The sequence below is a fragment of the Dipodomys merriami genome, unplaced genomic scaffold (genome assembly GCF_024711535.1).
Source record: "Dipodomys merriami isolate MVZ:Mamm:240054 unplaced genomic scaffold, mDipMer1.0.p SCAF_655, whole genome shotgun sequence".
Classification (NCBI taxonomy): Eukaryota; Metazoa; Chordata; class Mammalia; order Rodentia; family Heteromyidae; genus Dipodomys; species Dipodomys merriami.
Window position 1 is genome coordinate 279,298 of NW_027206241.1, and position 20,880 is coordinate 300,177.

The 20,880-nt window shown below is 55.5% G+C and overlaps 1 protein-coding gene across 3 annotated transcripts in view; it reads right to left on the bottom strand.

Annotated features, from left to right (window-relative positions):
• Positions 1-6,709: 6,709 nt before the first annotated feature.
• LOC138815662 (splicing factor, suppressor of white-apricot homolog) overlaps positions 6,710-20,880 on the bottom strand; it is a 55,847-nt gene continuing 41,676 nt past the window's right edge. For all 3 annotated transcript variants that reach the window (XM_070005097.1, XM_070005096.1, XM_070005098.1), the window contains 4 exons: positions 15,751-15,876; positions 8,512-8,685; positions 7,259-7,331; positions 6,710-7,078 (listed from right to left, as the gene is read on the bottom strand). In XM_070005097.1, the coding sequence (XP_069861198.1) occupies positions 7,013-7,078; positions 7,259-7,331; positions 8,512-8,685; positions 15,751-15,876 (439 nt within the window). In that variant the 3' untranslated portion in view covers positions 6,710-7,012. The remainder of the gene's footprint in view (positions 7,079-7,258; positions 7,332-8,511; positions 8,686-15,750; positions 15,877-20,880) is intronic.

Below are 20,880 nucleotides of genomic sequence, written 5' to 3' on the forward strand. Positions count from 1 at the left end.
GGCGCGGGCCGGGGAGGGCGGGAGGGCGGGAGGGGGGCGCGGGCCGGCCGGGGAGGGCGGGAGGGGGAGAGCAACCCAGCCTGTGGAATGGTTTGGAATCACCTGGTCTGGGGTCTGCTTGTGGGAAGGGGGGCTTGGTCCTGGATGCAGGGGTGAAGGTGTGGGCGCACCCCGTCCACTCCTCCCCACCCCTGTCCATCCACCCCTTACCCGATCCACCCCCTCCCCTCTCCCCCTCTTTCCCCACCCCGTCCGCCCCCTCCCCCCATCCACTCCTCCCCACCCCCATCCACTCCTCCCCACCCCCGTCCATCTACCCTCCCCATCCCGTCTACCCCCAATCCCACCTCCCCCCACTGTCCTCACCCCATCCACCCCCCATCCACTCCTCCCCACCCCGTCCGCCCCCCACCCCGTCCACTCCCCCAGTCAGTCAGAGCTGAGCCTGGCCCTGGAAGGGACACATGGCCAGCAGGCAGTTGTTGGGAGCAGAGAATGGGTTTGGTGCCTGCTGGCTGCCGTGTGCTTACCGGTACCCATTTCCTTCTTGCAACTTTTCCGCCGTGGAAGCCGTGATAAATCCCAATGTGCGGGGGCAGGCGCGGTGCAGAGCTCCAGCAGCTGGCCAGCGAGGATTCCACTCTCAAGACAGTGCCCGTGCGTGCGTGCTGTCCTCGCTGCCCTTCCTTCAAAGACAAGGCCGCTGCACCTGCCTGGGGCCAGGCTCCCCGCCTGGGGCCAGGCTCCCCGCGTCACCTCTCCCAGGCACGCCCTGACTTTCTGTTGGGATAGTGAGGCGCGGGCTCCCGTTGCATACCTGCTCCAGCCCAGGAAAGGGAGACCAGGCAAGGAGGATGGGCAGCAGCCGTGAGGGGCCGGGAAGCGCTTTTGGCCTCCTTGGAGACAACTGTTCCCTCCACCAGAACCAGTTCAAAGCCAGCGAAAGGAGGAAAAGAGCAGCCCAGGATCATCGGACGCAAAGGGTGGCCTTCCACCCAGTGTCCTGAGGTCTGTCCTCCTGGCTTGGCACCGGGGACATCAGGGACAAGGGGGCTCGGCCAGGCCCGTGCACGCTGGCTCTGGGGGAGGGGGGGAGTGGGCTGCAGAGAGGGTTAATCAAAGCCCCAGCAGTGTGGACCCTGACCCTGAGTGAGGACTGGGGGCTCAGGGCTTGGTCTGTGGGCTGAGTGGAGAATTTAGTCATTTATTTTCAGGGCCTGGGGCCCCGGCACCATTCCGAGGTTCTTTTGCTCAGGGTGAGCACTCTACCAGTCGAGACACAGCACCACTTCCGGCTTTTTTGAGTAGTTCATTGGAGGTAAGAATTCGTGGGCTTTCCTGTGGGGCTGGCTTTGTCCTGTGATCCTCAGACCTCAGCCTCCTGAGTAGCTAGGATGGCAGCAGGGCCCCGGTGCCCAGCTAGAAACTTACTGTTGTGGATTCTGGATTCTGGAGTCCTGGATTGAGGTCAGTAGGGCACTGCCTCATGCCTGGCACACAGACGGCACCTTCCGCCGACTCCCATAGTCCGCAGAAGCCCACTGGTCTCCTGAGGACACCAGTCCTGGCGGCCTAGGGTCCCCTTTGACTTTGTACCTTAGCTCTCCAGCCAGCAAAGCCACCTCTCCAGGCACACCTGGTCCCCTGCCGAGCCTCTCCCCTCTCCTCACAACAGCTGTTGCAGAGATGGGCCAGAAGTCACATTAAACCTAAACAAGACAAGCCTTTAACTCCATTTACTGACTGGGGAACAGGTGTTTCTCTTTCCTCCCTGTTCTACTAAAATAAGTCCTTGCTATAATTTTAAAAAAGAAGAAAAGAAAATGAGCCCGGTGCCAGCGGCTCATACCTATATAACCCTAGCACGTACAAGGATGAGGTCTGGAAGATGAACTTGAAGCAGCCTGGGCATCGGTCTCAGCTGCATTTAGCCAGCAAAAACTGGAGGTGGAGCCATGGCTCAAGGGGTAGAGTGCCAACTTTGACAGAAAAAGCTGAGCAGGAGCTTAAGGTCCCAAGTTCAGGCCCCAGTACTGACACACACAACACATGCACGTGAGCACACGCATGCACATGCATATGCATACCCACCCAACACACCAAAGAACCCTCAGAGCCGACTTTGAAGCCAGCCTGGGCAGGAAAAAACCATGAGACTCCATCTCTAAAATAATGGTTTTAAAAGTCAGGTTGGAGGAATGAATCAAGTGGTAGATTGTCAGCTAAACGAGCAAGCCAGCCCTGAGTTCAAAGATCTGTATGTAAAAACAACAACAACAACAACAAAAAACAAAAACCGTGTGCTAATGAGATCTAAGAGTAGTTCTTTTTCTTTTTTAAAAAGAGGGCAAATAGTTCCTGTGAAAGACTCATGCTCTGGCTAGCAGGACTAGGGGCTTTTCCTCCCCCGTGGCCGGTGGGGAGCAGCAACCGGGTCCTCAGAGGTGAGCAGGTCAAGTGGGGAAACTGGGACGGTGGCTGCAGGCACAGGAGGCTCGGGGCGAAGAAAGCCCGGGCATCGGGGTTCCAGACACGCTTCATTCAAGAACGCAGGACTCAGGGGTGCGCAGGACCGTCACGCCGCCCTCACGGTGGTCTTACTCACTGTCACCGTGCTCCTTCTGTAGGAGCTCCTCCATCCTCGACACACCCCGCACTCCCGTAACCCTCCATCTACTCTGCTGTCCTATCTGCTGCCTCCCTCACCGGGCCGCAACCACTGCTGTCCTGCCCACACAGCAGGCCGGCGCCAGGACCAGCCCCACAGCAACAAGGGGCCAAGTCACCGTCAGCCACCAGTGCGCGTAGCTTGTGGAGAGCGGCCCCCTTTGTTTACCCGCTTGGGCCCATGTGGGCTGGAACCTGGGGACCGCAGGCTGGCGATGACCAATTCCTGCACAGCTGCTCAGGTGACGGGTCCTGGCAGCTGCCAGCTGGGCCAGGCTCACCCACTGGCCACTTGCACGGCAGTCTGGTCCTGGGCCACCCAGTGCCTGCTGGTCTCCTTGGGGCCCGAGCTGTGCCACGGAAAGAGAGCCACAGCTAGGCCTGTGTCATGTCGGGACCGGCACTCAGGCAGGAACAGCTCTTCTTCCAAGACTCTGAGTGTTCAAAGCCTAGGGGCTGGACTGGCAGAACTGAGGCTCTTGGGGGCATCGCCCCAGCTTTCGCAGGCAGAGTTACGGCTGCAGATACACAGCGGCTCCCACATGGCACCTGTTTCGATCCTGGGCCTGCAGCAGCAGCAGCAGCAGCAGCAGCAGCAGCGCTCGGTAGGGTTGCATCTCAAGGCTTCTGCTGATGGAGCCTCAGCCCGGCTGCAGGCAGTGTGATTGCCCTTATGTCCAGGGTGTCTGGGACTCTGAAGGCTGGGCAGCTCTCTGGACCTCTTCCAGTAGCCAGAGTCTGCAGCTTGCTTCCTCTAGCTTTTTTTCCAGTCTTGGTACTCTACCCTGTTGCTGTCATTCAATGCCCTGGCCAGGCTCCGGAAGTTCACTACTACTGATGTCATCACGGCAGCCCCTCTATGAGTGAGGAAGCTCAGAGACCACTGGAGAGAATGGTTTTTCTTTTTCTTTTTTCTTTTTTTGGGTCCAGTCGTGGGACCTGAACTCTGGGCCTGGGCGCTGTCCCTCACCTCTTCAGCTCAAGGCTAGCGCTCTACCACCTGAGCCACAGCGCCACTTCCGGCTTTTTTTTGTTTTTGCTTTTGTGGTGCTGAGGAATCGAACCCAGGGCCTCAGGCATACAAGGCAAGCGCTCTACCACTGAGCTACCTTCTCAGCCCCATGGAGAGAATGTTTTTTTGGATCAAATGTTACAAATGCAGGGGCAACGCAGGAAGGCATCACCTAGACTACCCTCCGCGTGGGGCCTATATACTAGAAAGGGGGCAGGCCAAAGCTGTTTCTACCAATCACAGGAGACCACACAAATGAAGATTGGACCTGCACCAATCTCAGGCCTGCTGAGGCACGGGGGGGGGGGGGGGGGGGGGGGGGGGCGGAGGGCTCCGCCCCTGGCCTGGGTGGAAGCCGCTGCAGGACCTCGAGCTCCCTGAGGCTTGTGACATCTGGGCCGGCTGTTGGCTGACAGTTGTGGCTGGAACAGTCTTGTGCTCCAGCAGCAGGCAACTGTGGTTGTCCAGATCCCTCAAGGCAGCCACCAAGAGTTCAGAGCAGGTGGCTGCCAGCACACACCAAGCAAGGCCTCACAGGGAGTCAAGCTTAAAGGACCAACATTAACAAGGTGTGCTCACAATAAAGTCTGTCTTTAATGCTGTGATTGACCAGTATTGAACGGCCGTCCCCTATTTGTCTCACGGTTTGCTGACATGACAGAGGACAGTAGCTGGGGGCTGGGGGCTCAGGGATCAGAAGGTTCTCGAACATGAAGGGTCCGGGGAGACCACAGCCCAGCCCTAGAACATGGCAATCCCAGGTGGTCCACTTGTGAATCACTCTGACGGTGCACCACAGACAGTTTGAGCTATCAGAAAACCCAAGCTAGATGGGCCTGAGGCCACAGGTACCCTTCAACTCCCCAAATGGAATCTGTGTCTGTTAAACACCAAGTGCGAGGGTCCTGGGACCCTCCCTGCTGTCTCTGAATCTGGTGCCAGGGATGGTCCACGTGGGGTCAGTGTCTCATCTTGAACACACGTGCACACTCTAATGGTATGAGCTGTTCCCACGGTATCGTAGCCAGCTGCGCTGTGCCTGGCTGAGCACAGCTCTGACATCTCCTTGACTGTGTGTGCGTTCTTACCTGCTCCCTTGCTCGCTGGTTCTGGCGGCCACTCCATCTCTCTGGGACCAGCCTGCTGTCTCTGGCTCTAACTGCCCCCCCCCCCCCCCCCGGCCTGGTCCGAGTGGTGTGGGCTTGCTGAGCGCACACAGCTCTGAGGCTGGGCCCGAGCCCTGCTGAGGCTGCGCTGGTGGCAGAGGCCTTCTCTGGAAGCCGTGAGCCCATGGCTGCACAGCGTTGTGGCAGAACCAGCGGGGTCCCGCGGTAGTCTGGCTACTGCCAATCTGTTTCTGCTTTGGCACCATTTACTGCTGGTAACTTCAAGTTGGTGAGGTGGTTACCTGGGCATCACTTCTACCCGTCTCAAATCCCACGCATGTCCTGCAGGACACGTCCAGGCTAAGACAGAGGCTGCCGCATGCACCTTCTCGGCCATCCACTCAGATGCCTGGCGCTCCTGCTTCCCCAAGCTGCCCCTGCTGAATAGTTAATGAACTTGTAATTAAAGCAAGTCTTCACCTCACTCCATTCAGCTCATTTGCTCTGTAGGTTATCCTTCAGGGAACCAGGGCTCTGTGCCGCCCAGACTCCCAGGCTGGCGGCCGGTGACCTGGGTCCTGGGCTCTCTGTTGCCCACTGTGGTCTCAGCCAGGGGCATGTGTACAGCTACTGGCATTCAGGCATGAGGAGGGTGCACGCCGCATTTACTGGGTGGCAGCTGTGGCCTGGCCACTGGGGAGGGGCCTGGGCCCTGGCGAAGCACCTCAGGAAGAGCTGGGGGAGAACACGGCGCAGCACCTCTTAGGAACCACCTGGTGAAGGGACCTGCGGGCTGCTTGCTCCCGTGAGCCCCTCTTCAACCCCTTCTCCAGGGTCCCCACTCTGCCTGCCCACCCGCACTAGCCCACAACCAGCACAGGGTCTGCCACATGGGCTGACCCGAAGGTGAAACCTGATCCTGGAGGCCAGCCTGGCTGGGGAGTCAGGCGTGAATGACGGGGCACTGTGGGGTCAGAGGCTTTGACAGCCAGAACCCCGCAGGGCCTGTCAGTGTCCCAGGCACCTGAATGCCAGGACAACCTCCAGGCAGGAGTGGACCCGCAGCGCCTGCAGAGCCAATGGCAGCCTGGCGCAGGGCCTTGTCACCACTGCACGGCGCCAGCCTGCAAGACAAAGGGCCGCGGGTGGCCTGCGGTGGGCCAGGCCAGAGGCACGGGAGCCACAGGCGGGGTTGGACCACGCCAGGACAGAGGCACGGGAGCCACAGGCGGGACAGAGGCACGGGAGCCACAGGCGGGGCTGGACCATACCAGGACAGAGGCATGGGAGCCACAGGCGGGGCTGGACCACACCAGGACAGAGGCATGGGAGCCACAGGCGGGACAGAGGCATGGGAGCCACAGGCGGGACAGAGGCACGGGAGCCACAGGCGGGACTGGATCACGCCAGGACAGAGGCACGGGAGCCACAGGCGGGGTTGGACCACGCCAGGCCAGAGGCACGGGAGCCACAGGCGGGGTTGGACCACGCCAGGACAGAGGCACGGGAGCCACAGGCGGGGTTGGACCACGCCAGGCCAGAGGCACGGGAGCCACAGGTGGGACAGAGGCACGGGAGCCACAGGCGGGACAGAGGCACGGGAGCCACAGGCGGGGTTGGACCACGCCAGGCCAGAGGCACAGGAGCCACAGGCGGGGCTGGACCACGCCAGGACAGAGGCATGGGAGCCACAGGTGGGGCTGGACCACACCAGGACAGAGGCATGGGAGCCACAGGCGGGACAGAGGCACGGGAGCCACAGGCGGGACTGGATCACGCCAGGACAGAGGCACAGGAGCCACAGGCGGGGCTGGACCACGCCAGGCCAGAGGCCACCCCTGGAGCGTCCTGACCCACAGTCCAACTGCAGGTGACATGCAATAAACAGAGCCACAGCCCAAAGAAGGAAGCCACCTCAAGGCTGTGAGCTAGAAAAGAGCTTTCTTCCCATTTTATTCGATAATACATCTCCACAGAAACATGATATTATTTACAAATATACAGGTAAGAGATTGCTGGTCAAAAATCTTAAGCTGAAAATGTCATCAAAAATTTACAAAAGCCACCGACGGTCCCAGGGAGTCTGGAGAAGAACCCGATGGCCGTGGGGGTCTGCAGGCGGGAGCTGCCCCGCCCCCGCTTCGGTGCCAGAGTCCTGGAGCTGTGGCCCCACCAGCAGGCGAGTGATGCGCGTGCGCGCGGGACTGGCTCCCGTGGCGGCTGTGCCTCAGGACGCGCTCGTTTGCAGGTTTTTGGAAGCTGCGAGCATCGCTCTTACTTTGGCCATGAGATCCTACGCAGTAAGACAGGGAGGAGGGTCTGTGAGCTGCAGCCCAGGCTGACGCCGGCTCTCACGGGGCCAAAGTCACAGCCTCGGCCTCGTTCTAAACCTCCCACTGATGGCCTCCGTGGCCACAGGCACAGGGCCCTGCCCACCACAGACTGGAAGGGGCAGACACGACGCGGACTGTACCTGAGTGATTTTGCTCTGCACAGAAGAAACGATTGCTGAAGAGATCTGGCCATCTTTTTCCTGAGAAACTCCCCTAATACAGAAGAACAGAAGCTTAAGCACACACCATCTGGTCAGTGATCGAGAGCGTCCACGCCCCAGCCTCCCCCAGCCGGAAACACTGCATTTGTTTCCAGAAACTAAAAATTACAAGCATCACAAACATGTATTTTATGTTATACCCACTTCAAGCTATTTTCTAAGATGACTCTAGCTCAAAATCTGTCTTCATATCATTTTTTTTTTTTCCTTTTTCCTTTTTGGTCAGTTGTGGGGCTTAAACTCAGGACCTACGAACTGTTCCTGAGCTCTTTTTGCTCAATGCTAGTGCTCTACCACTTGAACCACTGCACCATTTCTGGTGGTTCACTGGAGATAAAGGTTCTCCTGACCTTTCCTGCCTGGGCTGGCTTTGAACTGCAACTCTCCACCCTGGGTCTCCTGGGTAGTTGGGATGACAGGTGTGAGGCACCGGAGCCCAGCTCATGTCCCTGATTCTCTGGAAGACGGCGGGAAGGAGGCACTTGTGCCTCACATTCAGGCTCCCGGCCGAGGCCTGGAGGTGCTCACCCCCTCTAAGCCGGGAGAAGCATCTCAGATGCTGACTGGCTCGTGTGAGCTGCTCTCTGCGCCTCCAGCCCCCATCATGTCCATTCACTCCTATGAAAGCTCAGCACCCAGATCAGGTGGGCCTCTTACCCCTCATGGGACCCTCCTGGTGGGGAGGGGCCAGAGCCCCTGGGAGGAGGCGCTTCCCCACAGCCTGGGCCCAGACAGCTTCAAACTGGGCCTCGGTGCTCCCGGGTCCCTGCCATGGGCACCTGACTGCAGTCCCCTCTGGACTCTCATCTGGCTGGAAGTTAGCTAGCCCCTGGCCTTTGTGGCAGAGGAGTGCTGGTTCCCCTGGGCTTTCCACGGCCCACTCCTGAGGGCAGATGTCAGAAAGACCCTGTGGAGCAGGACGGGGCATGGCCGGTCTGCAAGGCTGCTTACCCCTGGATCCAAACAGGCTACTGCAGGACCTCTGGGATCTCGGGGCGGAGGGGGGGCCCTTCAGCTATAGCGTGGCTACGAACAGGTTCTGAGGAGCTGTCCCAACTCACTCCCATGGGAGGCCAGGCCAGCTGACATCCCCGCCCAAGGTATGCCCCAGAGACCGGCACCCCCTGCCACTCTCTGCTGTTCCCATTGAGACCTGCCCAGGTCACGGTCACCTGGAACGCTCCTGGCTGGAGCTCCGGCTCTCCACAGGAGAGATGCTGGCCGAGTGGGCGGCATGGGCCGCTGGACGGTGGGCTGCCTGCTTGCTGGGGGAGGAGGACTGGGACCGGGCCTTGGCCTTGGTCCGAGACCTCGACCGCCGCTTCTTCTTCTTCTCATGGGGACTTCTGTAAGGAAAACATCTTGGTGAGGAGTGCACAGGCATGGGGTGTGCCCCGAGCTTCCTTCTGGAGGCATCTTCACAGTGAGACCTCTCTCTGCAGCTGTATCTCTCTCCACGTGTCTGTGAAAGCTGTGGCCCTCCACCTCTCCACGCATGCTCATGAATTCACCTCTCCACGCATGCTCATGAATTCACCTCTCCACGCATGCTCATGAATTCACCTCTCCACGCATGCTCATGAATTCACCTCTCCACGCATGCTCATGAATTCACCTCTCCACGCATGCTCATGAATTCACCTCTCCACGCATGCTCATGAATTCACCTCTCCACACATGCCTGTGAAACCTGTGGTCCCCACCCACGTCTGTGAAACCTGTGGCCCCCCCACCCACGTCTGTGAAACCTGTGGCCCCCCACCCACCCACGTCTGTGAAACCTGTGGCCCTCCACCCACCCACGTCTGTGAAACCTGTGGCCCTCCACCCACGTCTGTGAAACCTGTGGCCCTCCACCCACACATGTCTGTGAAACCTGTGGCCCTCCACCCACACATGCTCATGAATTCACCTCTCCACGCATGCCCGTGAAACCTGTGGCCTCCACCCACGCATGTCTGTGAAAGCTGTGGCCCTCAAGTCCACCCACAGCGCACCAAGGTTCACACAACCACCCACGGCAGCCACCCTGCAGGAAGAAGCTTGGCTCTGGGTCATGTGCTGGCTTTCATTGCACTCTACCCATTTTACATGGTTTTACACTTACACTGGTTCAGCAAGGTTCTCAAGTCAAACACCGCACACACGAAAGCTCAGCACTGTCCCGCCCAGCGCTGTGGGGGATGATGGCTGCATACCTGCCTCTGACTACGAGTCCCAGCTGGGCACAGACCAAGTCCTGCTCTGGGGCCACTACCATGCTCAGCATCCTGGTCCGTCCACTGTCACACTCGGTGTCCAGGTCCGTCCACTGCCACACTCGGTGTCCAGGTCCGTCCACTGTCACACTCGGTGTCCAGGTCCGTCCACTGTCACACTCGGTGTCCTGGTCCGTCCACTGTCACACTCGGTGTCCAGGTCCATCCACTGTCACACTCAAGTGTCCAGGTCCGTCCACTGTCACACTCGGTGTCCAGGTCCGTCCACTGTCACACTCGGTGTCCAGGTCCGTCCACTGTCACACTCGGTGTCCAGGTCCGTCCACTGTCACACTCGGTGTCCAGGTCCGTCCACTGTCACACTCGGTGTCCAGGTCCGTCCACTGTCACACTCGGTGTCCAGGTCTGTCCAGTCCTGAGATGCTGTAAGCCTACTTCCATCTCACTCAGGATAGGACCCCCGAGCCCGCAGCCCCTGTCACACCTCCCTCAGACTTGCTCATCTTTTTTTTTTTTTTTTTTTTGGGTCCGGTCATGGGGCCTGAACTCTGGGCCTGGGCGCTGTCCCTCAGCTCTTCAGCTCAAGGCTAGCGCTCTACCACTTGAGCCACAGCGCCACTTCCAGTTTTTCTTTTTGCTTATGTGGTGCTGAGGAATCGAACCCAGGGCCTCGAGCATGCAAGGCAAGCGCTCTACCACTGAGCCACCTTCCCAGCCCCGACTTCCTAATCTTTAAGAAGCACCAGGAAGCCGGCACGAGTGGCTAGCGCTGTTATCCTATTCAGTACGCTTCAAAGATAGCCTCAGCAGGAAAGCCCGAGACTTACATCTCTAATTAACCACCAAAAGGCCAGGCTCAGGAGTAGCACACTAGCTTTGAGGCAGAGTCTCAGGCTGTTACTGTCCCTTCTTCTCTCCCTCCTGGGTTACTGATGGATACCAGGAAAACACTGAGGTGTTCTGGACACTTCCCGGCAGCTAGCTCATGGCCTCTACACCTTGGCTAACACAGCCCAGCTGCCTCTCCATGGGACACATGCCTCAGTGCTGACTGCTTCTCAAGGTCATGGGGCACAGGGCCCTGTCTAAGGTAAGGTCACGGGGCACAGTGCTGCCTCCCAAGGTCATGGGGCACAGCTCTGAACTAGCTTTCTCCCGGGGTTACCCCTCTGTCCTCCAGGAGATGCCCCGGAGCCCATTGCTGGCTTCATAACAACATAGCTGTATCTTGCCACCAGCATGGAGAAGGGGTTGTGGTGGTGATGGTTTATTTCCACCTTTATAGTTCTAACCTATTTGATCGATCTACTTATCTATCCATCCATCCAGCTTTTTTGCCAGTCCCAGGGCTTAAACTCAGGGCCACTGTCCCTGAGCTTCTTTTGCTCAAGGTTACATTATTCTACCACTTGAGCCACAGCGCCATTTCTGCCTTTTGTTAAGGTGGTACCGAGGGTTTCAGACATACTAGGCAAGTACGCTATCATTAAGCCACATTCCCAACCCTGTGTGCTAATAGTTAAAGTGGGGGTATAACTCAGTGGTAAGAGTGCTGGCTTCAGCATGTATGAGCCCTAGTTCAACCCTAGCACTGAAAAACACAATGTAGTACTTCTCTGTAAGCCGCCCACCCCAACCTCTGCCTTTTTGTCTGTTTACCCAATCGCCATTCTTTACACGAACATTTTACTGTCTAACTCGCTCCACTTGCTTTTTCGCTTTCTCTTTCTGCCCTTTTCTGCTTCCTTTAGAATCTAATAAAGCATCGTAAGTGTTGCGTATCTTCCAGCAGCCCTTGAGCCACATGCACGGTGGGGGTTACAGTCTGTATCTCTTCACTATCAGAGCCTTGAGGAGCGACACGGGAGCCGCCCACCAACAGTGCTTGCCAGTTGCTCCCGAGCGCCACGTGGCACGCACTAGGTGCTCAATGGCACTACCACCACCAACAAAAACTACTGGGCCATTCATTTATTTTTCTTCTTTCCTTCTCCTCCCCCTACCCCCTTCTTCTTGTGCTAATCCTTGGGCTTTGTGCTTCTGCTGGACTTTTAGCTTTCTTGCTCACACTGATGCTCTCTCACTTGAGCCAGGCCTCCAGTCTGACATGTTGCTGGCTAGTTGGAGATGGAATCCTATGGACTTTTCTGCTCAGGCTGGCTGTGAACTGTGATCCTCCAGCTCTCCAGCCCCTTAAGGAGCTAGGACGCTTTTGTTACGCATCACTATGTGTTATGAATGCTTGTGAACGTACTCGTGAAACATGCTTTTATAATGGACTCAAAGTGCCTCTTGTGAACAGTGTGGGTTATCTGTTACCACACTGCATTGACCTTTATGCTCAGAGGATCAAAGAGCACTGGGATGTATAAAAAAAAAAAAAAAAAAAAATCAGGCCGGGCGCTGGTGGCTCACGCCTGTAATCCTAGCTACTCAGGAGGCTGAGATCTCAGGATCGCGGTTCAAAGCTAGCCCGGGCAGGAGAAACCGTGAGACTCCTATCTCCAATAAACCACCAGAAAACCGGAAGTGGCGCTGTAGCTCAAGTGGTAGAGCGCTCGCCTTGAGCTGAAGAGCTGAGGGACAGCGCCCAGGCCCAGAGTTCAAGCCCCACGACCGACAAAAAAAAAAAAAAAAAAAAAAAAAAAAAAATCAGACCAGCTTACAAGGACTCCCCTGGTCAGATATGAGGCAATGTTACCATGAACGGAGTGGTGAGGTGAGAGACTGTATGGAGCCCATCGAACTAGCCCCAGGCTTCGAGCCTAAGGTGCCATGAAAATGGAGGGCTCTTCCTTCCAGAGGAGGCGGCTAACAAGCTCACAGCAAGAGGGCCAGAAAGCCACTATCCCGCCAGGGACAGCTGGTGTGCCAGCGGGCAGAGCCGCCAGAACACGGTTCACACAGGCCCACAGGGCCCTCACAGACCCCTGCCTGCTCAGAGGAAGACGCAGAACATCCTCACCAGGCCACTGCCTCGGCAACAGACACTGGTGCAGACAGACATTGCTGTCTCCTGATGCTACACAAACTGGTTTACAAATTGTTCCTGCCAAAATAATGCACACCTTCCTGAAAACAGGGAGCAGTCCAACGGGCCCTGCAGCAGCCGGCCGGCCAGCCTGGGTTCAGAGCACATAGGCAGGAGGGAAAAGGAGCAGAATGCCCAAAGGAGCAAATGTGGCAAAATGTAGGGAGTCACGGGTGGAATATGTGTTCATGCGTGTGAGCACTGCATTAGGGAGTCACGGGTGGAATGTGTGTGTTCATTCGTGAGCACTGCATTAGGGGGTCACGGGTGGAATGTGTGTGGTGTTCACGCGTGTGAGCACTGCATTAGGGGGTCACGGGTGGAATGTGTGTGTTCACGCGTGTGAGCGCTGCATTAGGGGGTCACGGGTGGAATGTGTGTGCTCACGCATGTGAGCACTGCATTAGGGGGTCACGGGTGGAATGTGTGTGTTCATGCGTGTGAGCACTGCATTAGGGGGTCACGGGTGGAATGTGTGTTCACGCGTGTGAGCACTGCATTGGGGGTCACGGGTGGAATGTGTGTGGTGTTCACGCGTGTGAGCACTGCATTAGGGGGTCACGGGTGGAATGTGTGTGTTCACGCGTGTGAGCACTGCATTAGGGGGTCACGGGTGGAATGTGTGTTCATGCGTGTGAGCACTGCATTAGGGGGTCACGGGTGGAATGTGTGTTCACGCGTGTGAGCACTGCATTAGGGGGTCACGGGTGGAATGTGTGTGTTCACGCGTGTGAGCACTGCATTAGGGGGTCACGGGTGGAATGTGTGTTCACGTGTGTGAGCACTGCATTAGGGGGTCACGGGTGGAATGTGTGTGTTCACGCGTGTGAGCACTGCATTAGGGGGTCACGGGTGGAATGTGTGTGTTCACGCGTGTGAGCACTGCATTAGGGGGTCACGGGTGGAATGTATGTGTTCACGCGTGTGAGCACTGCATTAGGGGGTCACGGGTGGAATGTGTGTGTTCACGTGTGTGAGCACTGCATTGGGGGTCACGGGTGGAATGTGTGTGTTCACGCGTGTGAGCACTGCATTAGGGGGTCACGGGTGGAATGTGTGTTCACGCGTGTGAGCACTGCATTAGGGGGTCACGGGTGGAATGTGTGTGTTCACGCGTGTGAGCACTGCATTAGGGGGTCACGGGTGGAATGTGTGTGGTGTTCACGCGTGTGAGCACTGCATTAGGGGGTCACGGGTGGAATGTGTGTGGTGTTCACGCGTGTGAGCGCTGCATTGGGGGTCACGGGAGGAATGTGTGTGGTGTTCACGCGTGTGAGCACTGCGCTACGGAGGCGCAGAGGAGCGTGTGGTGTGTGGGTGACGCTCTATGAAACCCTTCCCAGCAGGCCTCACCTAGCCATCCCAGCACTCAGGAGGCTGAGACAGCAGGCTTTTGGGTTCAAAGCCAGTCTGGGCTACATAAGAAGCCCCTGTCTAATCCCCCAAAACCACTTCACCTTAAGTGAAATCATTTTAAAAACAAGTCAGCAAAAGAAGTAGGCAGTAGTGTCTGTAGAAGTAGCCTTGGGTGGATGATGCCACAGGATTAGTGTGAAGTGAATTTGTTTCATGCAATGGAGAGACCCGCAGATGAACCGCACAGCTGGACTTAGAACTCAGTAGAAAACTGGCCTGTTTGGGCTGGGACTGTGGCTTAGGGGCAGAAATACTTGCCTAGCATGCATGAAGCGCTGCGTTCGATTTCTCAGTACCACATAAACAAAAAGCCAGAAGTGACACTGTGATTAGAGTGCTAGCCTTGAGCCAAAAAGAAAATAAAGAAAAAAAATGAAAAAAGAAAACTGATCTGTAGTGGCGTCTCTGCCCTCCTTGCTGGTGGGCAGAGAGCTGACCACCCTCCCTTCTTTACCCAGAGCTCCTGTGGGCAAGCCACACAGGGCAGCCACAGCTGGGCCCCCTATCGCTAACACCTCCTCCCAGGACTGCCTTTAAAGAAAGGCTAATTTGGGAGCAAAGAGAGAACTGTTGTGTGAAGAGAGATCTTTGGCTACAAGGGATTAATTTTAGACTATGCCCTTTATGCATTTCAAAGGTGGTGCTGACTTTCAAATGTTAAGCTACTTGCTTAAGGAATAAAATGCACACACTGGTAGCTGGGCATACTGAGTGCGGGACTGCCAAGGCACAGACCCAGCGTCTGAACAAGAACCGTTCACTAGCAGCAGCCAGCTTTTCTGTTCCATTTCCAGGAGGAGTTCTGTCTTCCGGTGGCTTCCATGATTACCTTGGTCTCCCCAGGGCCCTTCGAGGGCGCTGTGGGCAAGGGCTGACTGCCATCTGCTGTCCCCCCAGGGCCTGGCCTTACTCTGTCTACTTGGCCCACTGCTCAGCCCTACTTCCTGGATCCTAAGGCTCCCGTCCCTCTGGAGACACTGGGAGTCTGTCAGTGACACTGGCCATGAGAACAGCCAAGAGGCTGCTCTCAGGTGTCCCCAGTGGCCGCGAGTGCGCTGCCCTGGAAGTGCTGCCCACCCCCTCAGGGCTGCGCAAGCCTGGACCTTGGTGTTGCTCAGAGGAGCACACGCCAGGTCCCAGGGCGATGTGTTCTGCTGAGCTCACTGGGATGGGCCCCCTGCTTCATGCCCTTGCAGTGACTGGTTGCTAGTGTGTACTCCCCTCTGCTAAGCCGCCACAGGCCACACACACAGGGTTGGCTACCACCCCATGGGGGGGGGGGCGGGGAGGGCTCACAGAAGGGAACCCAGGGCACTGAGTGAGCGTGGTGCAGCGTTGGGATGGCCCCGGCGGGCCGAGGCCTGATGGGGAGACTGGGGAGGACACTAAGGCGGAAGTCACAAGCTCCTGTCCTCCTTCCTGTGCCTTGCCAAGAGGCAAGAGGGGGACATGAGCGCTGGTCCAGGAAGCAGTAAGGTTGGGGTGCAATGCCCTGGTGAGCCTCTAACTCCAACAGGCAGCAGGCCACCCGGCTGGGCCAGCCTGAGCTCCAGGAGCGCACCTCATTCATCACCTACAGTGATAATGAGCATGCATGCGCACGTGCGCACACACACACGCGCACACACACACACACACACGCACGCGTGTGCAGACATGCACACACACAGACACGCACACAGTCTTCAGACCCTTTCTGCCCAGGGAACCCTCAAGTGTGCACCTGTGGGTACACGGCCACCTACCTGGAGCGAGTTCGTTTCCTGCTGGCCCCCGGGCTGCTGCTCACTCGGTACGCAGTGGGGACGCTCCTCTCTTCCCGCCGTCTCTCGGGGGAGTGTGCTCTCCTCCGAGGGGACCGGGACCGTGACCTGGACAGAAGTGGTGGGACAGCCGGCTCTAGAGTGTGGTCCGTGCAGCACACTCCCCCGCTGCCGCAAGCAAGGCAGGGTCTGCACTCAGGCACAGACAGGGCCCAGGGCCCTTCAGATGCCTGCTCTGCTCACTCCTGACCCATCGCCCAGGCTGTCGGTTTGGGAGGCTGCACTGGTATGGCCACTGCCCACAAGGTCACACTCTCTCTGCCCTTCCTAGCCTCTGTCCGTCCATCTGCCTGAAACTTTCAGCTGGCCGATGCTGTCAGATGCAGGCAAGGGAAGGCCCCTGAGGGTCTGCAGGTCTGTGGGCCGCAGCTGGCCTCCTACTCACATGGCCTCAAGCTGGGTGGTGCTGCGGGCTCACTGGCATAAAGCCCCAAACTCAACTCAGCATGCCACTCTCACAACAGCTTGGGCTGAGCAATTCAGATAATACGAGGTTACACGGATGGAAAAGCATCCACTAAAACTTACTCTTCTGTTCACTGGGCCTAAAGAGCCTCATTCTGTTACTGATGGGACACAATCCATCCATAGCAAGAAGGACCCCAGGGGCCCCACCCGATGGGTGGCCGAGGTCCCTGATACAGGTCCCTGGACAGTGGCCCGGGACTTCTCCTTTAGTTCTTTGTTCATTCAGTGAAATTACTGTTTCAGAAAAGCCTGTAATAAGCAGAAATCTGGGGGGAAAAACCCTCATATTTCTGTTCTGTTTCCATGACAACGCACTGAGAAACAATATAAAGAATAGCTTGATTGTGCCATTTGAAAAAGTTTTCCACTGAATCATTTTAATTACAATAAAACCTCCAAATGCACAAGCACTGTTGTTTCAAGAATCAACCTGTAGTTACCCTTGACTGCCTTGTGTGGAGAGACATCACTCCTGAGCTACACCTGGCCCAGAGCCCACTTGAGAGTAAGGTGCCTGACGCAGGCTCTTCTCCCACCCGGTGGTGTGTGGACTCCTTGTACAGCCCTACCTGCTCCCCAGACCTTCCTGAAGACCCGAGGATGGAGCATGGAGGCCAGGGCAGGCAGACACCTTGACATCTGACAGCTCCCCTGCTGTGCTGCCCCAGGCTCTGTGCACTGGTCCCTGGGGAGACCTCACATGCAGAATCAAGTGTGCCAGGTTGGGTGCTACCAAAACTGTGAGGAAAAACTTCTCTTTGTTGTCTCTGGGCCTAGGCGCTGTCCCTCAGCTTTTCAGCCCAAGGCTAGCGCTCTACCACTTGAGCCACAGCGCCACTTCCGGTTTTCTGGAGGTAAGAGTCTCAGACTTTCCGGCTTTGAACCTCGATCCTCAGATCTCAGTCTCCTTAGTAGCTAGGATTATAGGTGTGAGCCACTGGTGCCTGGCACCTATCAATTCTTTTTTTTTTTTTGTTTGGTCATGGGGCTTGAACTCTGGGCCTGGGCGCTGTCCCTCAGCTCTTCAGCTCAAGGTGAGCGCTCTACTGCTTGAGCCACAGTGCCACTTCCGGAGTAGTTTATTGGAGATAAGAGTCTCATGGACTTTCCTGCCCAGGCTGGCTTTGATCCGTGATCCTCAGATCTCAGCCTCCTGAGTAGCTAGGATGACAGGTGTGAACCACCGGCGCCCGGCACCTACCAATTCTTAACAAAGAACTCCACAGTAAACCCAACAGTCAGGAAGAGCAAGTTAATTCCCAAGGCCCGCAGCTCACAATGCTAACAATGCACAACACTGTTTCACCGTGGCTATCATCAGTCAGACTCCTTACAAGGAGGTGTGGCTGTCCTCAGGGAAGGAAGCCACCTCAGAAAAGGCACAGGAAATAGCAATGGATAATGCTCTGGGTCTCACTTTGAAGGAGAGAAGCTTTAGTTTCTATTCTGTTCATCAGGCTCAGTGTGGGAACCCAGAATTCCATCTTACAAGTAACTCTGTGCAGCGTCATTTGAGGGCTTCTTAAAGATGACAAGTGGTCTCAATTAAAGGGTTTCAAGTAAAAGGCAACGCAGATAGCTCTTCTTGTGTAATTACAATGGTCTGCTCTCAAAGAAAGGCGTGATGAGCCCATAAAAACCACAGCAACTCTGAGTAACTGACCGCATTTGGTCTTTTGTAGCTTCCCCCCCCCCCCCCCCCCGAGCTGAGGACTGCACTCAGGGCCTGTGCTCTCCAGGCAGGTGCTCTTCGGCTGAGCTAACACCCAGCCCCAACTGCCCACATTTGTAAGGAGCTTCTTTCCATCGATGCAAGCTGTCTGCCTAACCTACCTTGTCTGTGCACTCACCCTCCTCTGTCAGGCCCTTCAGAAGGGACGGTGGCCTGGCAGCCAGTGCTCACCAGACCAGGTTTCACCTGACCATACAGCTATCCTGCGGGCTGGGGCTGCCTGCCTGGCCTTCACCAGACCCGGTCAGGGTTCACTGCACAGCACACCCCTGTCCACAACAAGCATTATCATCCATTATCATGTCAAGCATTATCATGCATATCCCGTGTCTCTAAGAAACAGGATTAGGAAATCAAATTGCCTTTTATTCATTACTGTGCAAAGAAAATGGACAATAAAACTTCACAAATTTCAAACCAAATTATGACTTCATTTTGCCTGAGTTCTTTCAGACTGAATAATAAGTCCTAGCCCAGCGCTGGTGGCTCACGCCTGTAATCCTAGCTACTGGGGAGGCTGAGATCTAAGAATCAAGGTTCAAAGCCAGCCCAGGCAGGAAAGTCCATGAGACTCTTATCTCTAGTAAACCACCAGAAAATGGGAAGTGGTGCTGTGGCTCCAGTGGTAGAGAGCTAGCTTTGAGCTGAAGAGCTAAGGGACAGCGCCCAGGCCGAGTTCAAGCCCCATGACTGACAAGACAAAAAAGACACACCAAAAAAATGCTCTCAATCTGTCCTCTGTTTTTTGTTCCTGAGTAGCTAGGATTACAGGCATGAGCCACCAGCGCCTGGCATATATTATCTTTTTTTTTTTTTTGGTAGGTTGTGGGGCTTGAACTCTGGGCTTGGGCGCTGTCCCTGCGTTCTTCAGCTCAAGGAGAGTGCTCTACCGCTTGAGCCACAGCGCCACTTCCTCAATCTGTCCTCTGAAAGTACTTATGGAGCTAACTTGTAGAAAGGAAGCAATATATCATTACCATATAGATATCTGCCCATAAGCCCCCAAAGACTGGGGGCAATCTGAAGAGGCATTCGGACACTTACATTAATACCAAGTAATCTCACTTAAAGGTTTTAAAAAAGAAATGCACTTTCAAGTTTTAGTCTTATATAGTTTAACAATACCTAATGCGGTCGTCAGTGGCTCACCCTGTAATCTAGCTACTCAGGAGGCTGAGAGCTGAGGATCAAGGTTCCAAGCCAGCCCGGGCAGGAAAGTCTGTGAGACTCTTTTATTTTTAATTTTGGGTTCAATCCTGGGGCCTGAACTCTGGGCCTGGGTGCTGTCCCTCAGCTCTTCAGCTCAAGGCTAGCGCTCTACCACTTGAGCCACAGAGCCATTTCTGGCTTTTTTCTTTGTGCTTATGTGGTGCTGAGGAACTGAACCCAGGGCCTCATGTATGCAAGGCAAGTGCTCTACCACCTTCCCAGCCCCAGTCTGTGAGATTCTTACCTCCAATAAACCACCAGAAAACTGGATGGCACTGTGACTCAAGTGGTAGAGGGCTAGCCTTGAGCTGAAGAGCTGAGGATAGTGCCCAGGCCCAGAGTTCAAGCCCCACGACCAACAAAAACAAGCAAGCAAACAAAAACAATATCTAAGTCATAAACTTTAGGCATAAGTAAACTGTACAGTACTTCATTCCACTTAGAATGCTTGATGTGATTGATATTAAAACAAATGAAAACAGGAACAGCAGGTAAAGAAGTCTGACACATACATACTTCGGTGTTAACTAAAAAAAAAGTGGTAGAGTGCTAGCCTTGAGCAAGAGAAGCTCAGGGACAGTGCCCACGCTCTGAGTTCAAGCCCCAGGACTGGCTGGGGACACACCACTGGGGCTAGTATGCTGGGGAGCCTCACTCAGGCCTATGCTGTTTGTTTTCAGCTATATAATTGCAATACCAAAGTTTTCCAAATGAGAAAATTTTGAAAAAGAGAATTTGACCCACAATACAAATCATAGGAGCTACATATATAAAAATCAGCGGGTACCAGTGGCTCATGCCTGTAATCCTAGATCTGAGGATTGTGGTTCAAAGCCAGCCTGGGCAAGAACATCTGTGAGACTTTTATCTCCAATAAACCACCAGAAAACCAGCAGTGGCACTGTACTTCAAAGTGGTAGAGTGCTAGCCTTGAGCAAAAAAGCTCAGGGACAGCACCCAGACCCCGAGTTCAAGCCCCACAACTGACAGAAAAAAAAAAAGAAAAAAGGTATGTCACACAGTTGTAGACATGAGATTTGTGTGTGTGTGTGTGTGTGTGTAATGGTAGGAAGTGACTGAATTTCTCAAGAACTAGCCAACGAAGAACAACAAAGGCAAATCTATAGTTTCATTAACTACTTGATAAACCCTGTAAGCTTTGAAACAGGAAAACACAGCGTATGGCTTTTGTGGCCGTGTCCAGTAAGGTGAGCGTGTAGTACGCCCCTGACAACACGAAGAGCACAGGACATCTTCATTTTCCCACAGAGCCAACATGGCTTCCGGAAGAAACAGGGAGGCCCAGAGTCAGGCCGTGTGAGGCAATAGGAAGAGCTCAGGGGACCTGGGGACAGCTGATGGTAGAGCAGCCTTTCTGAACCTCTGGCAAGGTGACCACTGCTGTGTTTTGTTTACCTAAGGAGCGAATTCTGTGATCTCTGACTGAGTTCACATTCTCAAACACTGGCTCATCATGAAGAGGACTTTGGGAGCCTAAAGAGGTACACGGTTAAAACAGATCCGTACTGTTGTCTCTTGTTTTTGGGCTAGGGTCTCGTTTTTTGTCTGCACGAGCTTGGACCACAAACCTACTTAACCCTTTCTGCATAGCTGGGTTGACAGATGTACACTGTGACACCCAG